At 41.5% G+C, this 27,641-nt stretch overlaps 1 protein-coding gene across 1 annotated transcript in view; it reads left to right on the top strand.

Moving 5' to 3' along the window:
- The window catches only part of CUNH9orf43 (chromosome unknown C9orf43 homolog), a 48,986-nt gene extending 24,419 nt beyond the window's left edge, over window positions 1–24,567 (top strand). Inside the window, exons 5-12 of the mRNA XM_089675205.1 lie at window positions 2,469–2,569; window positions 2,865–2,952; window positions 3,339–3,451; window positions 4,217–4,421; window positions 8,628–8,742; window positions 21,671–21,786; window positions 24,143–24,254; window positions 24,341–24,567. Of these exons, the coding sequence (XP_089531331.1) occupies window positions 2,469–2,569; window positions 2,865–2,952; window positions 3,339–3,451; window positions 4,217–4,421; window positions 8,628–8,742; window positions 21,671–21,786; window positions 24,143–24,254; window positions 24,341–24,525 (1,035 nt within the window). The 3' untranslated portion in view covers window positions 24,526–24,567. The remainder of the gene's footprint in view (window positions 1–2,468; window positions 2,570–2,864; window positions 2,953–3,338; window positions 3,452–4,216; window positions 4,422–8,627; window positions 8,743–21,670; window positions 21,787–24,142; window positions 24,255–24,340) is intronic.
- The last annotated feature ends 3,074 nt before the right edge of the window (window positions 24,568–27,641 follow it).

Consider the following 27,641-nt stretch of genomic DNA (forward strand, 5'->3'; position numbering starts at 1 on the left):
TAAAATGGCAACCAAAACCTGAAAGACGTGGAAGAAAGCGAAAAACTACCATTTGAATGGATAGAAGAATAGCCAAAATGGCAAGGACTCAGCCAACAATCAGCTCCAGGAAGATCAAAGAAGGTGTAAAGTTACCTGTGAGTACTGTTACAATTAGAAGACGCCTATGTGAAGCCAAGCTATCTGCAAGAAGCCCCCGCAAAGTCTCACTGTTGAAAAAAAGACACGTGCTGAAGAGGTTACAATTTGCCAAAGAGCACATTGACTGGTCTAAAGAGAAATGGCGCAACATTTTGTGGACTGATGAAAGTAAGATTGTTCTTTTTGGGTCTAGTGGCCGGAGACAGTTTGTCAGACGACCCCCAAACACTGAATTCAAGCCACAGTACACTGTGAAGACAGTGAAGCATGGTTGCGCAAGCATCATGATATGGGGATGTTTCTCATACTACGGTGTTGGGCCTATTTATCGCATACCAGGGATCATGGATCAGTTTGAATACATCAGAATACTTGAAGAGGTCATGCTGCCTTATGCTGAAGAGGAAATGCCCTTAAAATGGGTGTTCCAACAAGACAATGACCCCAAACACACCAAACAGTAAACGCGCAACATCTTGGCTCCAGACCAACAAGATTGACGTTATGGAGCGGCCAGCCCAATCCCCGGATCTTAATCCAATAGAAAACTTGTGGGGTGACATCAAAAATGCAGTTTCTGAGGCAAAACCAAGAAATAGAGAAGAACTGTGGAATGTAGTCCAATCATCCTGGGCTGGAATACCTGTTCACAGGTGCCAGAAGCTGGTTGACTCCATGCAACACAGATGTACAGCAGTTCTCAGAAACAGTGCTTATACAACGAAATATTAATTAAGTGATTCAAAGGAAAGCAAAATCTTCAAACATTTTTCAGTTTATATAGTGAATGTTTGAGTTTGTAAAGAAGAATACAAACACTGCTATTTTTTTGAACAGTCTAATATTCACTTTTCTTCAATTTTTTTAGAGGAACAACACAAATTTGATCTATTTTTCTTCATGTTTTGATTTGGAATAGAATGTGTAGTGTTCCCAATGCATTTGTGTGTATGGAAATAAAAGCTATTAGAAGGATTTTGAGCTTTATTCACTTTTTTCAACACACTGCTATTATTTTGAACACAACTGTATGTATGTTTAATTTTGAATGCATGTTATATACCTGTGAGAACTTGTCTTCTGCAGACATCCAAAAGTTTCAACTGCTGCTGGATGCCACCAACATGAATGTGGTCAGCAGCCCCAGCAAGCTCAGAGCTGACTCTTAAGAGAATGTCTGTAGCAACCTTTCTCAACCTTTTTCATCTTAGACTAACCCTTGAAATAATTTTCAGGTCTCTGGGAACCCCTGCTAAAACAAATTCATTAGGTGTCAGTGGGAAAAATGTCTCTCACATTGGTGGTCAGTTGAGAGAATGCCCCCCTTAAATGGTGGTCAGAATGCCATCCTTACAGATAGCTAAAATAATTATTGGTGTCATGCAAAGTGGTGTTGGTCCTGGAACTATGCAGACACCATCAAATGGGATATCATTTAGCCACAGTTCAGGGAACCCTTAGCAAGCTGTGGAGGAACCTTGGTTGAGAATGGTTGGTCTATAGTATTCCTCTTTGCTCACCCTCAACTACATCAAAGGTAATGTAGGGAGGTAAAGGGGAATCAGAGGTGCGGGGCCAGCACAGAGAGTTAGAGGAAGAGAAAAGGAAAAGGGCTATGATGTGCAAGGAGGTAGGGGGCTGTGCTAGGAAATTAACTAGTTAATTTTCTCAGCAAGTTCAAAGGCAAATTGCAAGTCAATAAAAAAATAATATATGAAAAAGAAAAAAATGAAAATGAGTACTTGATAGCTTTTGTTTTTCTGTGCTTTTACCTGCAATCCAGTGACAAGGTATACTTAGAGTACATTAATCCAGTCATAAAAGTAGCAGGGCTTAATAGCCAACATACCAGATTTAGATACTTGTAAGATGTTTTCGTACAAAGCGTTGAATAAACCAGAACAAATCTGTATGCACAAAAAGGATCTGATATAATTTGGGTCATTTTATTTATTACAGGTACTTGTATTGTTCCGTCAATCTACGCGGCACTTTATACATATATTTTGTTGATTCACGTTAGTTCCTGCACTCAAGGAGCTTACAATATCAGGTCCCTAACTCTAATTCATACAACCACATACTAGGGCCAGTTTAGACAGGAGCCAATTTACCTACCAGCATGTCTTTGGACGGTTGGAAAAAACCCACACAAGCACAGGGAGAACATGTAAATTACTCTGGAAATGTAATACATATGGACTAAATAGAGAGTTTTTTATGGTTGCTTATACTGCTTTTTTAAATGCATTAGGTGGTAAAATAATGAGGTGTACCATCTGGGTTCTCATTTTGGTATACTTTACCCACAATGCACTGCTTTCCAGGTGGCAACAGTGGACCCATGTTTACAAGAGCTAAAGACCAAATGCACAACGATGGTTTGGGTGCCAAATTCCCAGCAGAAATCCCAGCAGCAAGAAAAGAGGTATATACTATGTGTGCAGGAAGCAGTGGTATAGTGTTTTTATTGTTCACTTCTCACCAAGGAATTTGTATGCTCTTCCAATGTTTACATGGGTTTCCTCTGAGGACTCTGGTTTCCTTTCAAAGTCCAAAATTATTCAGATTATTCTAGGGTTACAATACTGTACCTTTATAGATGGGTAATAACTATTTTAGTTGTTTACTATTTATTCTGGGTAACCCACCTAACTTTTTCTCTATAATAAAAAATGGCATCAAAGTCAGTAATCAGACATCATGTATATTTCTGCTTTTAGAGAGAAACCTTTGAAGGTTCAGATTAAAGAGCTGACATTTACAGATGTAGCTGCAAAGCCAAGAAGAGAAAACCGGAATCCAGATGTGGTGAGTCAGTTGCTTGAATAATTATACACAATCGGCCACTCAGGCATTCAGCACTGTCACTTGGTAATGGGGGAGAGAGCCCTTGGCCCTCTGTAAGCCCCAAACCATGACTTGATCACTTGTGGCGTTGGGCCACCTGACCAGCAGTCATTAGATCCCAGAGCAGTAGTTATTAGAATGGGTATTTTAGGGTCACTTTTATTATCTCTTATGTGAAAAGAGGGTCATTAAAGAGCATGTTGGTTAATACAGTATAGATCTGTATTAATGTAACTTCCTGGAGAGATCTGTTAGACTTTAAGGTTTTGCGTTTTGTTTTTTAATTAACCACATGCAAAAGTGTATGTCGCATAAATCTTAATAAACTTTTCATGTTATTTCATTAGCCAAAAATTCGGAAAGTGAATAAGCCACCTACAGGCGGGTGCCCTCAGAACTTGATTCTTGCCAAATCTCCAATACTAACACAGACGCATGGCAGAAAATGGATGACAGCAAGGTAGGACAACTCACTATTGCATCATATCTGTCTTGTACAAAGGCCACTAACAAATCATGGACACACCAGCTTTGGAGGATCTAAATATCTCTGAATGCCCTGCCATTCTTATATTAGCAGTCTCACTACTGAGGTAGTAAGTGTCTCAGAATGCCTTGTCAATGCAAAGTTAATTGGGGCATCTAGCTTAAAATTCAGAGTTCCAAGGGGTAACACTGTGCCATACGAAAAAAATGCAGTAATTCCAAGAATCCGTTCAAAAGTCATCTCTTAAAGCAAACCCCAGGTTTCTTTTTACTGTCCCCTTCCCCCCAGCGCCACATATTCATCTATCCTTCGCACCCTAATACTTTGTTCAGTCACTGGGAAGGAAGCCAGAAAGGAAACCCTGTGAAATCTCCAGTTCACTCTAGTTGAAGCTCTGCACAAGGTAGAGAACTCTTTCCGTGCCCTCATGTGACACCACTCAGCCATTTATCAATTACCAGAGCTGTCACATTAAAATAGGAGGTGAGTCACATGGTGCTCCATATCTGGATGTACTGGGCATTTTCCTTGCTTTGCAAGGGTAAAAGGAGTGGTGGGGTAATAAAAGAAAGGCATGTTCTGTTGGGAAAAGGGGCATGAAAGTTGGTTTTGGCTTGTGGTAGGATGTTTGGTATTATTGCACATTGTGACTACTACTTGAACTGCCTGTAAGCCTGTAGCTCTAATGTATTAGTTCCGGACAAAGTTAGAGTGCCAATTTCAGCTGCTTTTTTTCAGCTCTGTAAAGGAAAACCAAGAGGAGATCATAAGAATCAAGAGGAGATCTAATGAGCAACTTCCATATTCAGAATCACAGCTTGATCCTGGCCCAGACGGTCTGTTACTAGAGAACCGACGTGTGGTTTTGCATGATAGCAGAAGCAAACACCACAGTAGCCCAACCATCTCTCAGAGCAGCCCGATATACAAGCTGGATGAGCAGGTCAGTGGTTACTACTGACAAATTGCATTGAATGTTAGCCTATACATCCAACCAAAACTGAACATTCTGCAACACTCTGCCAGAAAAATATGTTTTTTGTTGACCATAAGTATTAAATTATGCCATTCATTATTCCCATGCAGTATGCATAAGAACAAATCTGACTGATTGTCATCTATAAGTACAACAAATCCAGCCAAAGCTTTCTCTTTAGTTTTGCACAAAACAGGAAAAGTTTTGAACTTCTGTCAGGTTTTTATTGTCATCTATATCTTGATTGGGGAGATTTAACATCACTTCCTGTCCTGGTAACAAATCATGACATCTCCTCTAAGCTTTAAAACTGGACTGTAGCCTTACCCTTCTCTGTGGTGGACTTATGTATAAGCCATACCAGTTATGGAAGTGTTGCTCTATATCTTTTGTGCCTCATCTCTACTGTTTGTTTCACCTGTCCAATGAACTCTAATGGCAGCCCCTCTATTCCTCTCTGCATCATGACCCAAGCTCCTCATTTGTGTCCAGGCTGTCATAGACAGATTCCCTGGTGCTCTGGACTATTAGAGATTGTGTTATTTGTGGGCAAATGAGTAAAGCTAAAAACATATATTGATGAGATTAACTGTCACTGGCTATGCTCACACTCCCTGACTTACCCTGCTTTCCCACTTTCATAACAGTGGCATTGTGAGGTCTGGGCTCCATGTTTCTTCTACCATCAGCTGACATCAACTGAGAACAAAATGATTTGCTGATCACATGACCTAAACCCTAACACAAAAGATTGCAGTCTGCATGCAAGGATAGCTGCCAAATGGAATGTCTTTATTATTGTTAAAGAATATCTGAAGTCAAAACTTTTTTTTTTTATATATATATATAACCTCTGTCGGTATTTAATTGCTATTTGTGCTCCTAACATGGAAATTCACCCTCTGTTTATCCCAAGAGAGGGTGATGAGAAATTCCAAATGTTACTACCAGAAACAGATACTTCAACAGGATTCATGCCAGGTATATCTACAAATATTAATATCCAAAGGCTCTTTAGCAATCTTCAGTCTTCAAATGCTTCCACAACTCCTCAAGCTGTTATGGATTTGGACACCCACAAAACATTTGATTCCATAGAATGACCCAACTTAATTGGGTTTTGCATATATTTAGCTTTGGTGACAATTTTATAAGTTGGATTGAACTAATATAGAACTAGAATCTTCCTATGGGAGTACTAACTAAAAAAGTATTTCTTCTCACTTCCTTTTGTGTCTCCAAGACAGAAACTGAATAGAAATCTCTCCAATTTGACACAAGCTACAGAAAGAAACCTGATGGTGGTTTTATTCCTAGTTCTGTGCAAAACTAAAGTTTTGGTTTTTAGGTATGCTTAAAAGATGGTATTGTTGTATGTGAACTGAAATCTTTTGAAATGCTACAAGTGGGTGGAGAAAGCCTTGACCAAGCTCCAGGATAAGCCCTTGATGGTGTCTGGATCCCAAGTGAAAAGGAATATCTATATTTGTGTAAAATGTTTGGAAGGAGGTCAGTAATGGTAACTTACAAATTTCCCTCAGCACTAGACTATTGTCAGGTAAGGGTTCTCTTACATACAAATCCGATCTTCCGGTGATACCCTGAGCATTTACAAATTTTCAGGTTACGCTTATGTGCAAATTATCCAACAGAAATGACAAAAACAGAAATGGAGGATGAAAGTGATGATTTTTTTTTTATTCCACATACAGTTCCTTGCCATCCACTATGTTCTCATTTGACCATGCACTAAAATCACAGTTAACTAAGCGCACACAAGATATGCAAGGACCATGAGCAATCAGTTGCAGTGAAGGAAATAAGTATTTTATCCCCTGCTGATTTTGAATGTTTGCCCACTTACAAAGCAACAAAAAATTCTAAATAAATGCAAGTCTAACAAATTATGCACTGATTTGCATGTTCATGATAGAAATAAGTATTTGATTGCATATCATTCAGCAGGATTTCTGGCTACCAAGTGTCTTTCATACAGGTAACCAGCTGAGATTAGAAGCAGTCTCTTAAAGGGAGTTCTGCTAATCTTATTTTGTTACCTGTTTAAAAGACTCCTGTCCACAGGAGCAATCAAACAATCAGATTCCAATCTCCCCACCATGGCAAAGACCAAAGAGCTGTCCAAGGATGTCAGGGACAAGATTGTAGACCTACACAAGGCTGGACTGGGCTACCAAACTGTCGCCAAGCAGCTTGGTGAGCAGGTGACAACAGTTGGTGCAATCATTCGCAAATGGAAGAAACACAAAACAACTGTCAGTCTCCCTAGGTCTGGTGCACCATGCAAGATCTCACCTCCTGGAGTGTCAATGATCATGAAAACAGTGAGGAATCATCCCAGAACTACACGTGAGGATCTTGTCAATGATCTCCAGGCAGCTGGGACCACAGTCACCAAGAAAACAATTGGTAACACACTACGCCGACAAGGATTGAAATCCTGCAGTGCCTGCAAGGTCCCTCTGCTCAAGAAAGCACATGTCCAGGCCCGTCTGAAGTTTGCCAGTGAACATCTGAATGATGCAGAGGAGGACTGGTTGAAAGTGTTGTGGTCAGATGAGACCAAAATCGAGCTCTTTGGCATCACTCAACTCACAGTGTTTGGAGGAGGAGGAATGCTGCCTATGACCCCAAGAACATCATCCCAACTGTCAAACATGGTGGTGGAAACATTCTGCTTTGGGGGTGTTTATCTGCTAAGGGGACAGGACAACTGCACCACATCAAAGGGACAATGGATGGGGCAATGTACCATCAAATCTTGGATGAGAAACTTTTTTCCCCCAGCCAGGGCATTGAAAATGGGTCGTGGATGGGTGTTCCAGCATGACAATGACCCAAAACACACGACCAGGGCAACAAAGGAGTGGCTCAAGAAAAAGCACATTAAGGTCCTGGAGCGGCCTAGCCAGTCTCCAGACCTTAATCCAATTGAAAATCTGTGGAGGGAGCTGAAAGTTCGAGTTGCCAAACGTCAGCCACTAAACCTTAATGACTTGGAGAGGATCTGCCAAGAGGAGTGGGCCAAAATCCCTCCTGAGATGTGTGAAAACCTGTTGGCCAACTACAGGAAACGTCTGACCTTTGTGATTGCCAACAAGGGATTTGCCACCAAGTAATAAGTCATGTTTTGTGAAGGGGATCAAATATTTATTTCCCTCATCAACATGCAATCAGTGCATCATTTGTTAGACATACATTTCTTTTGAATTTTTTGTTGCTATTCTGTCTCTCAGTGTTACAATATACCTAAGAATGCGCTAAATATCAGTAAATACAAAAATTATTAGTTTAAAATAAAACTCCGCCCCGTGAGGACGTCGGATGACGAAAACTAGTAGGGCGGGGCTTCTTTTGGATGTGACGTCTGGACGCTCCTCGTAGACTGTCGGCTGTGATATCGCGGTGAGCGAGGCTCGTCCCTGTTTTCTTGAGGCTGTCATTGCTGGTGTCGGCTAGACACCCTGTTTGTGAGTGCATTTCTGACGTTTTAATAAAACATTTTGGTTGTAAACGTACGGCACCATGATTTCCTTTTTTGATTCCCCGAACATGATCTATGGTATGGAGACGTGATGACTACCTGCTGTTAAAGGCTATTCCATATTGTGCTGACTGGCTGCTTGCAGTATATTGCTCCCGGTTTGGATTACTTCTGCTGATCATCGCTCCCAGAGCAAACAGTATCTTTGCTGATTTATAATCTGGTCAGCATGGAGCTCTGATCAGTGTACCCATTTCATTTTTTTTTTGCACGGTGTTTGATTTATACAAGATTTCAGAACTGTTTAATTACTTTGTTATGGTGGATGGACTTTTATATAATATTTTTTCTATCACGAACATCATTATTTTAAACTAATAATTTTTGTATTTACTGATATTTAGCACACTCTGATTTATTCACATTCTTACCTTTTTTTTGGTTAGGAGTGCAGCTTTTGTTTTATTTAGTTTGTGGCGCTTTTTTTTCTCTATTTCTCATATTACAATACACCTACCATTCGATTTTTAGACTGATCATTTCTTTGTGATTGGGCAAACATTCAAAATCAGCAGGGGATCAAATACTTATTTCCTTCACTGTAGATGTGTTGCAGAATCTCAAGGCTAGTATACTATCTCACTATATAACTGTATGCTTTGTGTTTTTAGAACCTTGATGCTCTTGACGATTTAGGAATAGATTTGAACCGCATCAGGAGCCAAACTTACTTGTGGAAGAAATATATTGGCTTAGCCGGACCCAGCAGCAGGATACAGCCGCCAGGTAAATGCAGCTCACATAACTACTAAAGGCAAGATCTAATGGTCATGTTTATGGAAGCTTTTTTATAAATAAAGGTAAATATTAGTATTATATTATTGTTTTTTATATGATAAACTGAAAGTGAAAATCCTTCCATAATGCATTTTTAGTTTTGGATAGAATAGGAAAGGTATAGCAGATCCTAGCTGTGGAATCTCCGCTATACCTAGAGGCAACCAAATGTTAAAACAACACTCACACTCACCTAATAAATTAGCAGACTGCATTCTGTGAACCTTATCAGCTTATGAAACTTAGGCCTTACTGTCTGTAGGTGACAGGTGCACTTTATGGCATTAAAGTGACCCTATCACTCCAGGGTCCCTTTAAGTCAATAGGTCACCTGTAATTGAAGCATGAATATACTTACTTCTTTGGCAGTCTGTGATCTCCTTTTCCTAGCCGCTGTAAGTGTTCAACTACGGAATGATACATATTATTCTCACCTCAATGTGGTTTGTGTTTCTGTCTCATACAATATGTCCTGTAGAGTGGGGATCTAGTATTCCAGTCACCCCGAAGTGGAGAATTCTTGTAGAGGCTGGGGAGCAGAGAAGTGGCAGCTGTTACAGGTGACCTTTTGCGTAAAAGTGACCCTATGGTGACAAAGTCACTTTAATTTGCTTTCACCCTAAAGCTGTGTCAGGTATGTGTATCTGTGTGATCGTGGTGGGAACCTTATATTTAAAGGCATCATAAACCTTTCCTGCATCTTGTGTTTTTAACTACATAAGATGTGATGTGTGTTGATCATGTAGGTTGATGATGTCATTTGTTTCTCTGTGCTTCCAGCCGATAGTGGTGTAAATGTTCACTTTCAATTTTCTGTTTGTGCTCAAACATCAGGCATGTTGCATGACACTGCACAGGTTAATGCATGACCTCTGTCTGTTGTCTAAAAACTGACACTTCCTATAAAGGAACAACATATCCCACAATCCCCAGGTTTCTAAGTCTAGCACAGGTACAGTAGTTAGATATGATATAGCCACAAACAGGCACAACATTCACAGAGAGATTACCATGCTGGAAGAGATGTGGTTTCATCACATTAGTGCTCTCACATTTGTGATGCAACACAGAGGAAATGGTAATTCATGGATTGTGACCCGGAGCAAGAAGTTATGTGTCCCTTTAGGGAATGGGGACAAGCTAAAGGAATGAAGACATGGGCCTAGGGAAATCAATCAGCTATGACTTGTCCCTAATATCACCAAAACCGTCCTTTCCGCTCCTCTAATCTTGTCTCCAAATATCACCCAAACCATCCTCTCCACTCCTCCCATGACTTCCCGCTCTCTAGCTCCCTTGTTTACTCCCCCCATGCTCATCTCCAGGACTTCTCCAGAGCCTCCCCCATCCTCTGAAACTCTCCACCCCAATCTATCAGACTATCGCCTGCTCTGCCCACTTTTAGGCGATCCCTGAAAACCTGTCTCTTCAGGGAAGCCTATCCTGCTTTCAGCTAGTAACGGAATCTTCTATTCCTCCTACCAGTGCATCCCCCACAGTTATTACCTTTTGTACCACCAGCCCCTTCCTCTTAGATTGTAAGCTCCAAGGAGCAGGGCGCTACAAACCCTCTTGTATTGAACTGTATTGTTGCTGTATTGTCTCCCTTTATATTGTAAAGTGCTGAGCAAACTGTTGGCGCTATATAAATCCTGTATTATAATAATAATGACACTAAAAACTGCATCCACAACGTGTGAGCCTTTCGTTACAAAGTAAGGCAAGTAAACAACACGGAATATAACTACGCTACTACCTAGTTAAGGCAGCAAAAGTGTATAATGCCTTCAGTTATTCCTGGAGCAAGTAATGTGATGGTTTTTGGGGCTTTGTAAAGTAGTTCAAACAATAACACCGCTTTCTGTCCTTCCCCACTTGGAATTCTCTTCGGGAGTCACGGGATGTCCCTCCGGTGGAATTTTTTCGTTACCTTCAATTGCGGCATTGACTGACCTCACTGCGGGGCACTTCCACTTTTCCGTACCAAATCTGCCTTTGAACTGCTTTGCCAACAGTGTCTGGGCGCCCCGGGTCTTATTTCCCTTCTTTATGCAGCTTTGAACAGACGCTCAACGTATACTTCTCTCTCATATATCGTTCAGTGGGAGCGCGACCTGGGGGCGGTCGTGGATCTGGAGGACTGGAATGGTGCCTGGTCGCTTATAGCTAAATGTTCATTTAATACGACCATGCTGGAGGAGGCATACAAAGTATTGCTTCGTTGGTATTGGGTTCCGGCTCGTTTGGCCCAAGCGAACCCTGCCTGCAGTGATCGATGCTTTCGGGGTTGTAGCCATCGTGGTGATGTATTGCATATCTGGTGGTCATGCCCGAGACTGTTTTGTTTTTGGTCTTGTGTGTTTGGCCTCCTTTTCACCTTGTTCCATCTCTCTATATGACGGGATGCTTGGTATGCTTTGCTTCATTGTCCCATACCGGGCCTCTTGGCTCACCAGCAGAAGCCAGCTTCCTATTTTTTTTTGTCGGCCACTATAACAATTGCTCAGGCATGGAAGAGCCCGTTTGTCCCTCTTCAGGGGGTACGGGACCGTATGACCACTATGATGCTCAATGAACAGATGTCGAGTATCTGTAACAACTCCCAACAGAATTTCTTGAAAATATGGGAGCCGTGGTTGCAATATGTCTTTCCCATGCTCCCCCCCAGCTAGTCTAGGGTTGTGATGTTGGTCGGTATTGGCATTCTCAGAACCCTGCTCTTGGTCTTGTCATCTTTTTCCTTTTGTACTCCTCCTTCCTTTTCTTTTTTTGTTTGTTTTTGGAGTGGCAGTGGATAGCCTTTGGTTTGAGTTACTGTCGGTGTTATTCCAATGTTTTTGTCATTTATGTGCAATTGATAGCCCCTGCGTGGGCGTGTTTTGTTGCTCCCGTCTTCTTAAACTGTTTATAAATTAATAAAAACATTGAAATACAAACAATAACACAACTAAGGGTTCAATTTATATAGCATCATTGCTGCACTGCAGACATACATGACAAAAAAACAACACATTTATAAAGTATTTCATAAGTGCTATTAAAAAGAATGCATTTCATAAAAAAAGCCAGAATGGTAACTAGCCGCATGATGTATCCTCCTATCATGTGTTAAGCACAGAAAACTCCATACAACACTGCAAGCTCCATGCCATGCTACATTTTTTTCCGTTTACAAACGATTTTATTGTACATGAGTAGACAGTAAAACAACAGCACATTTTAAAAGTGATATTGTCAGCAAAAACAAGGCACTTTTAAAAAGTACAATACATAAAAGTATATAAACATAACAAAGAAGATAAGAAAAAAAAAAGAGGAAGTTACGAATGCATGAAGTACGTAAACGACAAAGTAGGTTAAGTAATACATCCGTCAACAGTATATGCCAGCCAACCCCTACTGGGGATGTTATTAAGCATGTAATAAGTGTCTGCAATCTCTCCAAGACTCCCATTTTTTATCGTATAAGTGCATCTTATCTAGTAGGGTATAATGAATGCGTTCCATAAGCATTACAGCATCAATTCTGTGTAAAACGGAGTCCAAGGGTACAACATTGGACCTCCAATGTAGGGCAATAGACCATAAAGTGGCAATACATAATGTATGTATCAATCTCAGATTGGCATCAGAGACCCCTGGGATATGGGCCCCCAATAAACAGGTCTGCATGGACAATCGTATCGGGGTACCCGACAGTGAGGCAGCCACCTCAGAAATCCTACGCCAGATCAAGGATATAGTCGGGCAATCCCAAAATATATGAACCAAAGTACCTGTGCAGTCGCAGCCACGAAAACATAGAGGGGACGTTTGTGGAAACAATACATGTAGTCTTGACGGGGTATAATACCATCTGGTTAGAACTTTAAGGGCCGTCTCACAAACCGAAAGAGATCTAGAGCTCTTGCATATATTATCCACCATGGAATCCCAATCCTCATCTGAAAAAGTGATGCCACAATCCTCCTCCCATTTTCGTCTGTACAAAGGGGGAGCATGAAAAAGACAGATCAAAAATTGGTGATAAAGATCTGAGATAAGACCCCTACCCCTGGGAGAGTCACGGCTGATACGTTCAAAAAAGGAAATCGGAGAGGATGGGGTAAGGCCAAAGTGCGCATGAAAAAAGTGCCTAATCTGTCTATAACGAAGGTACTCACGAAGAGGAACATCAAACAACACGCGCAGCATATCAAAGGTAATGTAAGATCCTCCTCTTTGGAAATCAGATAATCTGATAAAAGATCGATCATACCACCAACGAAACGTGGGGGGTAGAAAAGGCTACAACAAAAGTAGGATCACCAAAAAATGACACACCTGGGGGAATAGGAGAGACTAAACCCAATTTAGATTTGTGTTTGGACCAAAGCGTCAGAAAATGGGTCACTATGGAGTTACGAAAAACAATCGATCGGGGGGAGATGTTAGACCATAAAATTCCCGGTAAATAAAAAGGACGTATCGACTGAGACTCAAACTTGATCTATGGGATTTGAGAGTTAATAGTAGCCCATTGTGATAATTGCGCAAAACGAGCCGAGAGGTAATATAGCCAAAAGTTAGGAAGACCGAGACCTCCCGTCCGTTGTGAGCGATACAAAATGGATGAGGCAAAACGTGGATGCTTATTTCCCCAAATAAACTTGTTAATAGTCCGCTGAAAGTGATCCAAAAACGTTTTTGAGACCGGAACTGGAAGTGCTCTAAAAAGATAAAGTAATTTGGGCAAAATATTCATTTTAACCGCCGTGACTCTACCCAGAAAGGAGATATGATAACCGTGCCAGATCTTCAGTAGAGTAGAGAGACGCGATACACATGGTGGATAGTTAGCTGCAAATATATCCGAGTATCTTTGAGTGAGGTTAATCCCCAGATAGGATATCCTGTCCTTGACCCAGCGAAATGGGAAAGAACTACGGAGAGATACACTTAGGGAGTCAGGAACATTGACAGGCATGATCACAGATTTGGTAAAATTAACGGTGAGACCTGACACTTTGGCAAAATCGTTCAATACAGCACACAAGTTAAGTAAAGAAGTCAACGGGTTAGTAATAAAAAGCATAACATCATCAGCATACATGCTCAGCTTAAAATGTGAAACTAATAATGAATAGCCAGAAATATCCGAATGTGATTTAATCGCCAATGCCAAGGGTTCCAACACCAGCGCAAATAAAAGGGGTGAAAGAGGACAACCCTGGCGGGTACCTCTACCCAATGTAAAGAAATCAGCCAGGAAGCCTAATTCTTGTTTTAGGAGAGTCGTACAGGGCATGTATGCCTGCCAAAAACCCATCACTGAAGCCCATTTTCTGTAGCAAGGAAAACAAGTAGGGCCAAAGAACACTATCAAAGGCCTTGTTTATATCTAAACTCATCAACAGAACCTCTTTGGAATGTAAATTGGCGTCTTGAATAACATTTAGAGTGAGACGAATGTTATCAGTAATAAATCTGTCGGGAATAAAACCCGACTGGTCTGGAGAAACCAAAGAGGAGATGATAGGGGCCAACCGGTCCGCCAAAATACGGCTAAATATCTTTAGATCATTATTCATGACCGAGATTGGTCTATAGTTTTGTGGCAAACAGTGGTCTTTCTGTGGCTTGGGTATTAAAGACATGTTAGCCAACAACATCTCCTCAGGGAACCTACCCCCCCTGCAAAACATCATTAAACAAAGTTATCAAGTATAGGAGCCAACGTAGAGGCAAAATGTTTATAATAGCTAGCAGTAAATCCGTCAGGACCCGGTGCAGTAGAGCGTTTAAGCGCGCTTATCGCACGTGTTATTTCCTCTAAAGTACAGGGGGCATTAAGAGAGACAATCTGAGAGGGTGTAAGGGCAGGGAGGGGTATAGAATCCAGCCATGAGTCTGACAGAGGAACAGAATCCGACTGCGGAGGAGCTAGTAGTTTAGAATAAAAATTTTTGAAAATACCCAAGACTTCCTGAGGTAGAGATGAGATAGTGCCCGAGTTTGTGCGTAATTTATACACGTGTGGCGGCGCAGAGAGTGGTTCAACTTCCTTGCGAACATGGTAGATGCCGAGTTACTATGTAATAGGAATGAGGCCTTCGACCAGCGAAGGGCCTTTTCAGTGTTTTGGGAAAGCAGGGCATTCAGTTCCAAGCGCTTTTGGGACAGTAGCTGTTTATTAAGTAGAGATGGATTAGCGACATGGCTTCTATAGTGTGTTTCTAATTCTCGGGTTAGAAGTAGTTTTTGCTGCCAACGTTTTCTATTTCTGGATGAGGCCATGGAGATAAGTCGGCCTCGTAGGACCGCCTTGTGGGCTACCCAGAGTGTGGCTGGGGAAATATCAGGGGTTGAATTAGATTGAAAATATTCCTGAAGAGATGTAATCACCTCCTGGCGAGAGTCAATTTCAGTTAGAATAGAGTCATTAAGTCTCCAAGAGAAGGGAGTAGGTGCCAATCCCACAAATGTGATAGATAAGGCCATAATACTATGATCCGACCAGGGGCTCAAATGAATGCAAGCTACCCTAGAATTAGCTAGTAAAATCGGGGTACAATATAGTCTAATCTAGCATAAAAGAGTTATGTGGGTGGGAATAAAATGTATAATCCCTGGCTCCTATGTTGTGCGCTCTCCAGGCATCCACCAACTGGAGGGCATCTAGTTTCTTAGTAACGGATTTTGGGAAAGCCTGGGAAGAGTGCGAGGGGGAACTACGGTCCAAAAAAGGATTTGCCACCAGATTAAAATCCACACCCACCAATAGATGGGGGGACAAAAATATATCCAGAGCACCAAAAAATTTAGAAAAAAAGGTAGCTTGTGCTGAATTCGGTGCATAGACATTAGCAATAGTAAGTTCTCGACCTGAAAGGGTGCCTTTAAGAATGATAAACCTACTGTCCAGATCACAATACACATGTTGAACCTCAAAGGGGAATGAGTTATGTAGAAAGATGGCCACTCCCCTACTCTTGGAGGAATGCAGGGTATAATACCCCTGCCTATAAGATCTATGAAAATATGTCGGGTGTTTTGCAGCTGCAAAATGTGTCTCCTGTAATAAGATAATCTTGGCTCCCAGTCGTTTATATTGAAGAAAGACCGTTTTGCGCTTGTTTGGTGAATTGAAACCCTGGACATTATGCGAAATACATTGAATTACCATAGTAAACAGAGCTTGTTACTATCATCATAAAAGTACACACAGCAGGGATATCCCTTTAAAAGTAATTGGCTAGACATAGAAATCCGCAGGTCTACAGCAGACAGACGTACAGATGGCAGAACCAGCCCAGGGGACCCCCCGGCCCCAACATGGGGGCCGTGACGTCCACAGACCGACACAACACCATCCTCGTGCACTAAAGTTTTGAAAAAAAAGACAAAAAACAATAGAGAGGAGGTTTGAACAGCTCCTACAATTAAGAGGGTAACTGAAGAACATGGATCAGGCTGAAAATTTGTCATACCTGATAAAACAAAAAGTTCAAATATTAAGGGGCCAAATGGGCCCAGACCCTGTCTCCCTAAAACATGGAAAACGGAACCGCCACCCCACGATCGGGCGGCGACACCACCGGCCATGTCAGGAGGCAGGGTGGGGTAACGTGTCGAAGAGTTGTAAAACCATAAACCAATGGGCGTAATTAAGAGGGACCGAAGACCCTTGTTATACCTTAACTCGTCCAGCTATCAATGCAAGGCACACATAATACTCAGAATTATAAAATTAACATAGCAGTAACCATAGAAATACACATCCTGACAGCGTAAGATATAAAGAGCAAAATCCCTGTGTCCCAATTCGTGGTAAAGTCATCAAAGACAATAGGCAGGACCAAGGACTGTCAAACAATAGGTAATAGGCAAGTGGGAATGGACCTGTCAACCCGGATCCTGTCTGACTCTCCGTCTATCTCTCCGTGGAGATGGGGTATGCCAAATGGGAGAGATACGAGGGGTGGAGGGTGGACGTTGAGGTGATGGGGTATCTGCTAGGCCTAATTTGGCCAAGATTGCTCTACCTTCAGAAGGGGATGTAGCTATATATGTGCTCCCATTATGTGGAACTATCAACTTAAAGGTAAAGCCCCATTTGTAGCGGATACGAGCTGAGAACAGGACCGTTGTGACTTCTTTCATTTTTCTACGCTTCTCCAACGTGGCCGGGGAAACATCCGGAAAGATTTGTAAGACCGAGCCTGCAAAGGAGATCGTTGGGGTATTGCGAGCAGCTCGGAGTATTTCTTCTTTGGTCAAAAAGTCCCTCATGCACAGGACAATATCCCTAGGCGGCTTGTCAGTAGGAGGTTTAGGGCGCAGGGCTCTATGGATGCGGTCACAGGCAAAAGACCCAGGGTCACGATCCGGGAGGAGTGATTGAAATAATTTGGTCACGGTTAAGGAGAGGTCAGACACAGACTCCGGGATTCCCCTGATTCGCAGATTATTCCTGCGATTGCGATTATCAAGGTCCTCAACCTGCGCCTGTAGTTGAAAAAAGGCTGTTTGTAAATGATCATGCTCTCTGGAAAGTTCACCATAGGCCAGGCTAAGTTCATCGTGTTTGGTTTCTAAGCGGTCTGTCCTGGAGCCCAGCGTGGCTATTTCCTGAGAGAGAACATTAATGCTTTTATGCAATTCTGATTGAAATTTGGCGGCCAGTTTGGCGTACATGGTTTCCAAGCAGGACTCCAAGTCTCCTTTTGTAAGTTGCTGTGTATTTTCATTGACCAAGGCTGATAAAGGCGCTGTGGTATCCTGTGTAGGATCGGACAGGGATGCTCGCTCTGTATTGACTGGAGACATGTTACAAAGCTCGTGTGCCTTAAGTAGGTATGTCGTGAGGGACTTCTGGGCTTGTCCCTTTTTTTTCTTTGTGGACGGCATACAGGGAGTCTCCTGGGGGTGATCAACTTAAAGTAGGATAATGAATGGAGATTATAACCCCAGGGGACCTATATCGCCCAAAATAGGTTTAGGGTTGTAGTTACATGAATGCGGTTAGATCCGTCTGCGAGGGCATTATATTGTAAAAATATTTAACAAGCCATGGAAAGGTAGAGAGGACATAGATCATAGCAACCCGCAGAGATATCACACCGGAGCAGGATGATGGCACCAGATCCCAACTTAGGACACAAGAGGGACAAGTGGGAAGCAGAGGACCTCCAGCACCGAGCACAGTGCCCTCCAGGGAGACACCCCACGGGGCAGTATCTAGACCATTTGTTAAAGGTAATTATTAAGAGGTTATAAAATAAATTACCGTATCACCCAGTAAATGGTCTCCATTCAGTAGCCAAAAAAGGCATGCAAAAAAAGGGGGGTTGTGAAAAGAGATTCACAGAGAAAGCGGCTACATTATGAATAGAATGTGATACTCAGAAAAATTTCCAAAAATTATGCTTTATTACATATACAAATTTGACATATGGGCAATCGCCCTGGTTTACCATCACCTCAGTATGAGACAATACACACAGACCTAAAACCATATAAAATGACACCAAGACCGGTCTAAATGCATGTGCAACAAAGACAATGACTACAAGAGTCTAAAGTCCCTGTAGCACTGGCGCATAGGTGAACACTTCCCAAAGGAGGTGTATACAAAAATTATACCATAGGTATACCATAAAACATGTTATAATTGTGTAGACTATGTTACTACCATAATGGTTATATCCAAAACAGGGAGTTTCAAAAAATTATACTATGGATATAAATATCACATGTATGCAATGCAGCAAGCACAGTATGCGTCAAGAAGAAAGGCATGCCTCTAGGCCTATATGAAACAAGACATGAATATCATAAATATGATGCAGTACATTCCTATGCCGGCACCAGTGGTTGGAGCCCATTCATCTGTGATATAACCAGCTGTTTCCTGGGGCTCTTGAATGAGAATATGCCCCATTTATTACCAGGATGAAAGGATAGATGCAAAAAGCAGCGCACTGCTTGAAATGGTTTCTTCACCACTACATGTGGACTACACACCACTTTCTGTAAGAAAAACAAGACACATCCCAATAGATCTTCTGCCTGTTGAAATACACGTGGTATATCTTGTTTCCTATATAAAGCACCATGATGTCCCCATCCTGTAGTGAAACAAACAATATGTGGAAAGTCACTGAAAGAGCTTTCACTCTATATAGGATGTATAGGTCATATAGATCACATAGGACCATATATCTAATGTCCTGTAACAGTCCACTCACCACCTGTGCAATGGATTGTAGGAGAGGAAAGGAAATCCTTCATAGGTATTGCCATACAAGGCCAGGGAGGCCAGGGAACCACCGCTGACATCCGCCGATATACCGCGGGTTCCAGCCTCTTCTTGGCGCCTGTGCTGCTTAAGCTTGCCTCATGGCATGTGAAGATGGCTTCCTCCTTGTAGGTCAGCGTGCGTTCCACCTAGTGCGCATGACCGGAAGTGACGTATCTGACGTATGACGTCAACGCGTTTCGCCGATGGGCGTATCTCACTCAGCTTCGTCAGGACCAATGAGACAACTGCATTTCAATTTCCTATTTATAGTGGGTTAAGACCCACCCATTTATGCAAAAACTAACTTGCAGTTTTTCCCAATGGAAAAAAAAGGGGGCTAAATACTTAGCACAGCTGCTGGTCATTATTGAATACAATTAAAAAGACAGGCGACTAGAAATATCAGAGAAAGGAAAGGCTTGGCAATTTTAACAATGCATATATAAATCAGAAGGCCATAGACTAAATATACTGATCAGTTGAAACATTACCACACTCTTACCAAAAGATGGCGATATTAATAAAAGAATTACCAGGCCTATTCATTAAGTCAAGTTCCTAAGAGTACAATATGAGTTGCCACAAAGCCACCACAAGATGGCAATATTGACTAAGGACTCTCACTATGGATTATTTTATCAAAGATATCCAGGTTTCAAATACCCATTTTATGGTATAGTTATTATTGAGGGAAAAGAGCATAATTAGCTCAATGGTCGATCCTTTTACGTTTTTGGAGCTATACTCAAGTTTATATCATGAGGTCATCAATATTATTCCCAAATACAAAAAAGGTTTACCTTAATTATTTAGCATATAATCCAACTATTAGTGAAGACAGAGAAATGCCATAAGTTAGCCAACATATGGCAATATAAGGGTACATAACTATGTAGATCTATTTATCCAAAAATACTTGGAGATCACATTCCACATTTAACCCCTTTGGGTACAATGTATCAAGTTTATATATTCAGTATTTCTCCTTTTTAAGCAGTTCTCTGTCAAAATCACCTCTCCTTTGTGGAAAGTGCAATGCATAGAAACCTTTCACTTTTGTACCATCCAGTTTACCTCCATGATATTTAGCATAATGTTGAGCAAGATTGCTTTCAGGATCATTTGATCTAATATCTCTAAGATGTTCACCTATTCGTACTTTAAGTTGTCTTTTGGTCTTGCCAATATACATCTTTTTACAGGGACAGGTTAAGATATATAACACTCTCACTGTAGAGCAATTTATGAGACTTTGAATTTTATAGTGAGTGTTGTTTCCTGAGTCATAAAAGGAATCCGTACGGTCCACATATTTACAGATTTGACATTTTCCACATTTAAACATCCCCTTAGTACGTGATTTTAACCATGTTGTTTGTTTTAACGGTTGATAATCAGAATGGATAAGGAGATCACCAAGATTTGGTGCTCTTCTTGCTACCATCTGGGGCGTTCACCTACAATCTTACTCAGTTTGGGACATTGAGTTAAAATCTTGCAATGTTTTTCTAATATTAATTTTACATCTTGCCATTGGGCTCCAAATTGGGTTATCATTCTGACAGGTTGATAACTTAATTTGACCTTCTCATCCTTTTTGGGAGATAATAGATCCTTGCGGTCAGTTTGATATGCCCGTCTCCGAGCATTTCTAATTTGAGAGTTTCAGTGACTTTCCACATATTGTTTGTTTCACTACAGGATGGGGACATCATGGTGCTTTATATAGGAAACAAAATATACCACGTGTATTTCAACAGGCAGAAGATCTATTGGGATGTGTCTTGTTTTTCTTACAGAAAGTGGTGTGTAGTCCACATGTAGTGGTGAAGAAACCATTTCAAGCAGTGCGCTGCTTTTTGCATCTATCCTTTCATCCTGGTAATAAATGGGGCATATTCTCATTCAAGAGCCCTAGGAAACAGCTGGTTATATCACAGATGAATGGGCCCCAACCACTGGTGCCGGCATAGGAATGTACTGCATCATATTTATGATATTCATGTCTTGTTTCATATAGGCCTTTCTTCTTGACGCATACTGTGCTTGCTGCATTGCATACATGTGATATTTATATCCATAGTATAATTTTTTGAAACTCCCTGTTTTGGATATAACCATTATGGTAGTAGCATAGTCTACACAATTATAACATGTTTTATGGTATACCTATGGTATCATTTTTGTATACACCTCCTTTGGGAAGTGTTCACCTATGCGCCAGTGCTACAGGGACTTTAGACTCTTGTAGTCATTGTCTTTGTTGCACATGCATTTAGACCGGTCTTGGTGTCATTTTATATGGTTTTAGGTCTGTGTGTATTGTCTCATACTGAGGTGATGGTAAACCAGGGCGATTGCCCATATGTCAAATTTGTATATGTAATAAAGCATAATTTTTGGAAATTTTTCTGAGTATCACATTCTATTCATAATGTAGCCGCTTTCTCTGTGAATCTCTTTTCACAACCCCCCTTTTTTTGCAGTATCTAGACCATGCCTACATTTTATTAATGAGGTGGGTAAAATTCAAGGCATGCTATGAAGCAATACTGTGAGTGTGTGTGTAATGACCATGGAATGCCTCTGTCTTAGCTACAGGCTCGGTGGTTTGTGATACAGAAAGATCACATGACTTAGACAGCAGAGACTCTCCTTCTTCAGCTGGATTTTCACAGACCTCCTGGACAGAAGTAGAACCATCTGACGCAGTGAGTTTTGTGTTCATTTATTTAGAATTTTCACTTGTCTGAGACCCCTGATGTCAGCAGCTGAATGCTATCGCTCAGGGGACCCAAATGTTCATTGTGTTCGTCTAAAGAATTAGAGGCTTTCACTTTGCTCCAGTGGGAAGCCAGAGGTTAGTTAACCATGTCACAAGACCCCTTGCCCATATCTTTTCCTTTGGTCTGGGTGTGCTGTTGCAAGGTCTCTACTTATATCAACTGCTGGCAGAAATAGGGACCTACAGCAGAGACATAATTTTTTTTTATAAATCTGTTTATTAAGGTTGTCACATACAACAAAAACATATAACGTACATACAAAACTATAAGGCGATGTCCCTTGCAGGCACATCAAAAAACACAATAGTGTAGAGTAGAGAGGGAAACACCGAAAATCAGTAAGGTGCGGCATAGAGTGGGTAAACAATCATGTAAACAAGATTTACAACAATTATAGGATGCTGCCATAGGTTAGGAGGTCCCATGGGTCTGCTAAGAGTTCAACCAGAGCCAGTTGGTGACATTGCAGAGGCGGTAGAAGGCTCCACCAGCCATTTACTCCAAACCCTATCATACTTCGTAGGGCAGTCTCTATTTATGTATGTATCTTTATATAGAGGTAGGCTTTTATTCACCAGACTCTTCCGGTGGGAGGCCTGTTTTTTTCAAATTTAGCGCTATGGCCTTCCTGGCATAAAAAAGAAGTAAGAAAACTAGGGTGCTTTCTGCTACTGTTGGGAATACATTTTACACTAACCCCAGTAGGCAAACACTGATGGAGGGTTGCAATGGAACAGATGTGATTCAGTTAATCAGGGTAAGCACCTCCTCCCAAAACCCCGCTATCACAGGACAGGTCCAAAATACACTATATTGCCAAAAGTACAAAAGTATTGGGACAGCCCTCAAAATCTTTGGAGTCAGGTGTTCCAATCACCTCCATGTCCACCGATGTATAAAATCAAGTACCTAGGCATGCAGACTGCTTCTACAAACATTTGTGAAAGAATGGGTCACTCTCAGTAGCTCATTGAATTCAAGCGTGGTACTGTGATAGGTTGCCACCTGTGCAATAAGTCCATCTTCTGGGAAATTTCCTTGCTGCTAAATATTCCACGGTAAGCTGTTAGTGGTATTATAACGAAGTGGAAGCAACTGGGAACAACAGCACTTCAGCCATGAAGTGGTAGGCCATGTAAAATGACAGAGTGGAGTCAGCGCATGCTGAAGCGCGCAGTGTGCAGAAGTCGCCAACTGTCTGCAGAGTCAATAGCTAAAGACTTCCAAACTTCATGTGGCCTTCAGATTAGCACGACAACAGTGCGTAGAGAACTTCATGGAATGGGTTTCCATGGCCGAGCAGCTGCATCCAAGCCATACATCACCAAGTGCAATGGAAAGCGTTGGATGCAGTGGTGTAAAGCACGCAGCCACTGGATACGTGTTCTCAGGAGTGACGAATCACGCTTTTCTGTCTGCTAATCAGATGGACATGTCTGGGTTTGGCGGTTGCCAGGAGAATGGTACGTGCCTGATTGTATTGTGTCAAGTGTAAAGTTTGGTGGAGGGGGATTATGGTGTGGGGTTGTTTTTCAGTGGTTGCGCTTGGCCCCTTAGTCCCAGTAAAAGGAACTCTTAAGGCATCAGCATACCAAGACATTTTGGACAATTTAACTCTGTGGGAACAGTTTGGGGATGGCTCCTTCCTGTTCCAACATGACTGCACACCAAAGCAAGGTCCATAAAGACATATTTGAGCGAGTTTGGGGGTTGAGAAACTTGACTGGCCTGCACAGAGTCCTGACCTCAACCTGATAGAACACCTTTAGGAGTATAGGTGGGACAGGGTGGGATTAAGCCACAAAGGTGCATTCGGTGACGCTACTAATTTCAGGTAATTCTCACAGGTCAAGCCCACTCTCCAGGCTGGCAAAGTGGTAAGCATAGAAGGAGTGAGGGAATATGGTGCCTGAGGACCTCTAAATAGAATAAATTTAAGCGCTTCCAGAGAGTAGACCACAGCCGCCTCTAGGAGCGTTGAACAGTTGGAGGTGTCTAGGTTTAACTACCAAGCTGCTGTCACCAATTGGGAGGCTAGAAAATATTTGTGGCAGTCAGGGAGGGCAAGCGACAGGGTGCATCAACATAGATAATTTATATCTAGGATTTTGAGGACCCCAAAGGAAGGAGGAAATAAGTTGATTGAGTTTAGCACAGACACCTGTTAATGTGCCTGTGACTTCACCAGGTGGCTTCACCAACGTTTGTTCTACATGACAGGTTAGCATGTTAAAATTCTCCAGCAATCCTCCATACTTTCCTGAAATATTTCATCTTCTAGCTTGTAGATTTGGACCCCAGAAAGGTAAATGAACAAGACCCGGGAGAACGGGCTGAAGAAGCAGATTTCAACCAACTGCAAGAAGAGAAGAACATTAAAGAAGAACCTCAAGGTCAGTCATTATAAACCAACAGCACATCCTTTTATAAACTGTAAGCAAAACACAGGTACATGTCTTCTTGTTTTTTCTGTATACAGACTTTGAAAGTGAACATCTCCTCAGGGAAGAGGAATCTCCGAGAGAATATGAACTGCCTATAAAATCAGAACCCATATGCCAAGATACAAAAGTGATTGATGGCCATGATTCCTCTGAGCAGAGAGTTCTCTCACCACAGCCCAATCCTCCCCCTCCCTCCCCAGCACAATTGAGCATAAACTGAATTTTGTATGTAAAAAAGCTCACAATAAAACTTGTGAATAAATATGTAATAAGATTGTTATAATATTGGATCAAAATATGGGTAATAACTGTATATTTAGAATATGCTTGCGTGTATCCAGGGAGTGTTTTTTTTCTGTCCTTTGACAGCTGTCATCAAGGGTCCACCAGTTTATATTTCTACTTACCTTTCAAACAAATTTCCATTTGTTTGTAAGCCCAAGTTATTACTGCACCTTACCTGTTCATTGATCCAGCCCTTCTCTCCCCTGCCTCCCCTGTCAGTGGTTGCTGTCCCTCTTCTGGGTTGAACAATTCCCAGTATCATCCAGACCCTTTCCCATGAGCCAATGCTGTTAATGACACACTCCTGGGTTTATGCCCTCATCCTTGGCTCACAGTGTAATGCTGCAGAGAACAATGCCCGCACATCACAAGAGAGGAGGAATAGGAAGACAAGTAAGGGATGGAGGGTACACTGCAATTTATTAAACAGGAATATCATTTATCTCTTTGTATTTTTGTAAGTGAACCAGCCTATGGGGTTGATTTACTAAAACTGGAGAGTGCAGAATCTGGTGCAGTTGTGCATGGCAGCTAAACATAGCCAATCATTGTATTTTTCTGAGTTAAGAATACACACTTGAATATAATTGTTTGTTTAGCCACTTGCCATCCAAGGACATCCCTGTATGTCCTTGAGTTGCAGTGGTAATACCAGGATGATGCTTGCAACTGCAGGCATCATCCCAGTATCCTTTTTTTTGGACGGCGATTCTCTTTTTTTGTAAAAGCAATCCTAGTGGCCAATTAGCCACTGGATCACTTTTACAGGCTTTTGCCGCTATGCCGGGCTCACCTGTCCCACTGGGGAAACGCAGGATTGCAGTAAGCGACTCCGCCGGCTGACCATAGAGATCATGGAGAACCGGATGGTCCACCGTGATCTTTATGGTCTAAGAAACCGGAAGTGACAAGTATTTTATCACTTTCGGTTTCAGCTTTGTGCTTACTGGCAGGTGCCAGCCAGTAAAGCTGCCATTCAGACTGATCTGTGTCAGATCGGGTGCTTTGGAGGCCAGAAGAGAGGTCTGGGGTCTAATAGAAAAAATTAAGAAAAAAAAAACTTAAACAGTGAAAAAAACTATATAAAAATATATATTAAACAAATATATACACTCTCTCTCTCTCTCTCTCTCTCTCTCTCTCTCTCTCTCTCTCTCTCTCTCTCTCTCTCTCTCTCTCTCTCTCTCTATATATATATATATACAGTTGTGTTCAAAATAATAGCAGTGTGTTGAAAAAAGTGAATAAGGCTCAAAATCCTTCTAATAGCTTTTATTTCCATACACACAAATGCATTGGGAACACTACACATTCTATTCCAAATCAAAACATGAAGAAAAATATATCAAATTTGTGTTGTTCCTCTAAAAAAAATTGAAGAAAAGTGATTAGACTGTTCAAAAAATAGCAGTGTTTGTATTCTTCTTTACAAACTCAAACATTCACTATATAAACTGAAAAATGTTTGAAGATTTTGCTTTCCTTTGAATCACTTAATGAATATTTAGTTGTATAAGCACTGTTTCTGAGAACTGCTGTACATCTGTGTTGCATGGAGTCAACCAACTGCTGGCACCTGTGAACAGGTATTCCAGCCCGGGATGATTGGACTACATTCCACAGTTCTTCTCTATTTCTTGGTTTTGCTTCAGAAACTGGATTTTTGATGTCACCCCACAAGTTTTCTATTGCATTAAGATCCGGGGATTGGGCTGGCCACTCCATAACGTCAATCTTGTTGGTCTGGATCCAAGATGTTGCACGTTTACTGGTGTGTTTGGGGTCGGTGTCTTGTTGGAACACCCATTTCAAGGGCATTTCCTCTTCAGCATAAGGCAGCATGACCTCTTCAAGTATTCTGATGTATTCAAACTGATCCATGATCCCTGGTATGCGATAAATAGGCCCAACACCGTAGTATGAGAAACATCCCCATATCATGATGCTTGTGCAACCATGCTTCACTGTGTTCACAGTGTACTGTGGCTTGAATTCAGTGTTTGGGGGTCATCTGACAAACTGTCTCCGGCCACTAGACCCAAAAAGAACAATCTTACTTTCATCAGTCCACAAAATGTTGCGCCATTTCTCTTTAGGCCAGTCAATGTGCTCTTTGGCAAATTGTAACCTCTTCAGCACATGTCTTTTTTTCAACAGTGGAACTTTGCGGGGGCTTCTTGTAGATAGCTTAGCTTCACATAGGCGTCTTCTAATTGTAACAGTACTCACAGGTAACTTTAGACCTTCTTTGATCTTCCGGGAGCTGATTGTTGGCTGAGTCCTTGCCATTTTGGCTATTCTTCTATCCATTTGAATGGTAGTTTTTCGCTTTCTTCCACGTCTTTCAGGTTTTGGTTGCCATTTTAAAGCATTTGCGATCATTTTAGCTGAGCAGCCTATCATTTTCTGCACTTCTTTATATGTTTTCCCCTCTCCGATCAACTTTTAATCAAGGTACGCTGTTCTTCTGAACAATGTCTGGAAGGACCCATTTTCCTCAGAATTTCACTATATTGCCAAAAGTACTGGGATGCTTGCCTTTACATTGCACATGAACTTTTTTTCAAGTCAGTTTTATTAAGGTTTTTCTGTATTGTTTGTAGAAAGAACAAAGCACAAAAAATGTGAGTTTACATAAGAGAAATTCTGGCATGTGAAGCAAACATCAATCCAAATAGCATGCTATAAAACGTACAGCATTGAGCTGTGACTTTAGAGATTGTGCGATTTTGCATTTTCTTGTAACTCAAGATTCACCTGACCAGCACTTGTATCCACATTATTTATCTATTATGCAGCACTTTATCATATTCTAAATTGTGAGGTGGTGTAATACAATCCTTACAGAGTCAGTATATCAACCATGATCCTACCCTACTGGTGTAACTAGTATCTAGCTTCCCTCAGCAGGTCCTGGGGATAGTGGTGGAAGTGTTAATTCCCTGGACTCCAGCCACAGAGACCTTTTTTTTTTTTTTTGGGCATCCCCTGTGTTTATAAGTTAGCTCCTCCCTCCTCAAATTAAAGTTAAGAGTGTTGCACCACTGATTA

Source organism: Staurois parvus, unplaced genomic scaffold (assembly GCF_062004578.1).
Source record: "Staurois parvus isolate SC_StPar_1 unplaced genomic scaffold, SC_StPar_1.0 ptg000154l, whole genome shotgun sequence".
NCBI classification, from domain to species: Eukaryota; Metazoa; Chordata; class Amphibia; order Anura; family Ranidae; genus Staurois; species Staurois parvus.